Source organism: Montipora capricornis, chromosome 11, assembly GCF_036669925.1.
Source record: "Montipora capricornis isolate CH-2021 chromosome 11, ASM3666992v2, whole genome shotgun sequence".
Lineage (NCBI taxonomy): Eukaryota > Metazoa > Cnidaria > Anthozoa > Scleractinia > Acroporidae > Montipora > Montipora capricornis.
The window spans coordinates 34,193,714-34,195,457 of record NC_090893.1 but is presented as its reverse complement, the minus strand read 5'-3'; the positions used below and the strand labels follow the sequence as shown (position 1 = coordinate 34,195,457).

General features: G+C 37.8%; 1 protein-coding gene across 2 annotated transcripts in view; it reads right to left on the bottom strand.

Moving 5' to 3' along the window:
* Nucleotides 1-510: 510 nt before the first annotated feature.
* The window catches only part of LOC138024833 (uncharacterized), a 51,841-nt gene continuing 50,607 nt past the window's right edge, over nt 511-1,744 (bottom strand). For both annotated transcript variants that reach the window (XM_068872011.1, XM_068872012.1), the window contains one exon: nt 511-1,717. In XM_068872011.1, the coding sequence (XP_068728112.1) occupies nt 1,287-1,717 (431 nt within the window). In that variant the 3' untranslated portion in view covers nt 511-1,286. The remainder of the gene's footprint in view (nt 1,718-1,744) is intronic.

Below are 1,744 nucleotides of genomic sequence, written 5' to 3'. Positions count from 1 at the left end.
TCCAGTGTATCATGTGCGTAATTTAGTTCTGAGAGTTACCTTCCTCGCAGGCCAGGGTATTTTCAGTTTTTTTCCACTTTCAGGCAAACAGTTCCTCACCCCTGGGTATGCGCAAAAGCTAGTGACTTGGAGACTGATTGTACTTTTTGCATGCTTCAATTGAAAAGAAATGTACTTAAAATGGACTTCTCTTCCTCTCTAAGGGCGCGTTCGCTTGACCGTATTCTGGAATAAGAATGCATGGAATAGAAGTTGGAAATCCTTCGTTTTTGTGGGGATTCACATTCATATTGTCAAACATCTGCTAAAATGCTATTTTAAAGAAAGCTTTATTATTCTTGTTGCTGAAAAACGCCATACATAGTGTTTTAAGTCATCATTCCACATATTCTTATTCCGGAATAGGGTCAATCGAACGCACCTTAAGACTCACAAGGAGTCTTCGATAAAAGTGGTTTTGTTTAGTGTACATGCTGTGATGGGTGTTTAATATATAAATTTAGCCAAGCCTAAATTAAAAGCGGAGCTCCCGGGTTGTTTATTCTTACTAGATGTAGGGTTAGTAAAATATAAAGTTTTCGAATTGTCTGCGTTTTGGTGTTTCCGGTTACTGCTTAATTAAATCATTTTCTTCGCTTCCTTCTATAAATTTATTGCCTAACTAGTAAATTTCACGCGAAAAACCAATATCGCATGAATCACGAAGCGAAGTGAAAATAAACTGTGAATTTACCAATTTGGCAATGAATTTTTCTTGAATCGCACGATTTTTAAGGGCAAACATTGTCAAGTAAACCCTCAGCAAGCGAACGGAAAAGCCAGCCAATAGGAATCGCTCTAAAATTAGAAATCACAGACGTACTAGCTTATCTGACAGATCATTAGGAAACTCTTGTCAGTTCAAAGTAAAAAAAAAATTGTTGAATTGATAATACTCTATTCCACTGTATCTCCGAGAACGAGATCATTCACATTTTGATACATTTCACTGAAACACGCTAGCTTTGCTTGGAATAAGAATCGGAAAAAATATGGCAACCAAGAAAGGACGAACTTCAAAAAAGACCTCCAACAAATTACCTGTACGTGCTTGAAACAAACTTCTGAAAACACAAGCTAGTGATATTTCTCCTTAATTTTACAAAAATTCATTTCGATTACATCTAAATAGCGGAGCACCATATCTAAGAAAATATGACGTAACGGTGAGTATCGCTACAGGCTATACATTACAACTACAAAGCAGCATATATGGAAATGCACCCTACTTGGGCGTATGTTTCCTCTCAACGGGTTTTAAAATTTAAACTCTTAACTAGTTTAGTCTCCCAAGTTTCCTTTTCAATAGAATTGGGGCAGTCGATATAGCTTCGCTTTCTCACTTCCAAGGGTAGTTTACGGGTATCAATGTCATCAAGCTTAATGACGATCAAACTGTCATCTCTCCTTTCTGCAAGTCGAAGGAGGGCATACTCAAATTCACTTTCGCAAAAACCGCTGTTAAAGAAGTTCTTGGACACCACAGCAACTGTTTTTTTGGATGCGTATACACTGTTGACCATATTCTGTCGGTAAAACACTCCAGGCATAAAATCTCTGTAGTGTATACAGCACTTAAAGCCATGCTTGTCCTCGAGAGTCGGAAGAAGAGTTCCTCTCACCCATTCCTCGTCCTTTGAGCTGTAAATGATGAATGCGTCATATTCAAAGAGCAACGCTATAATGAAAGAAAAACCAAGTGACA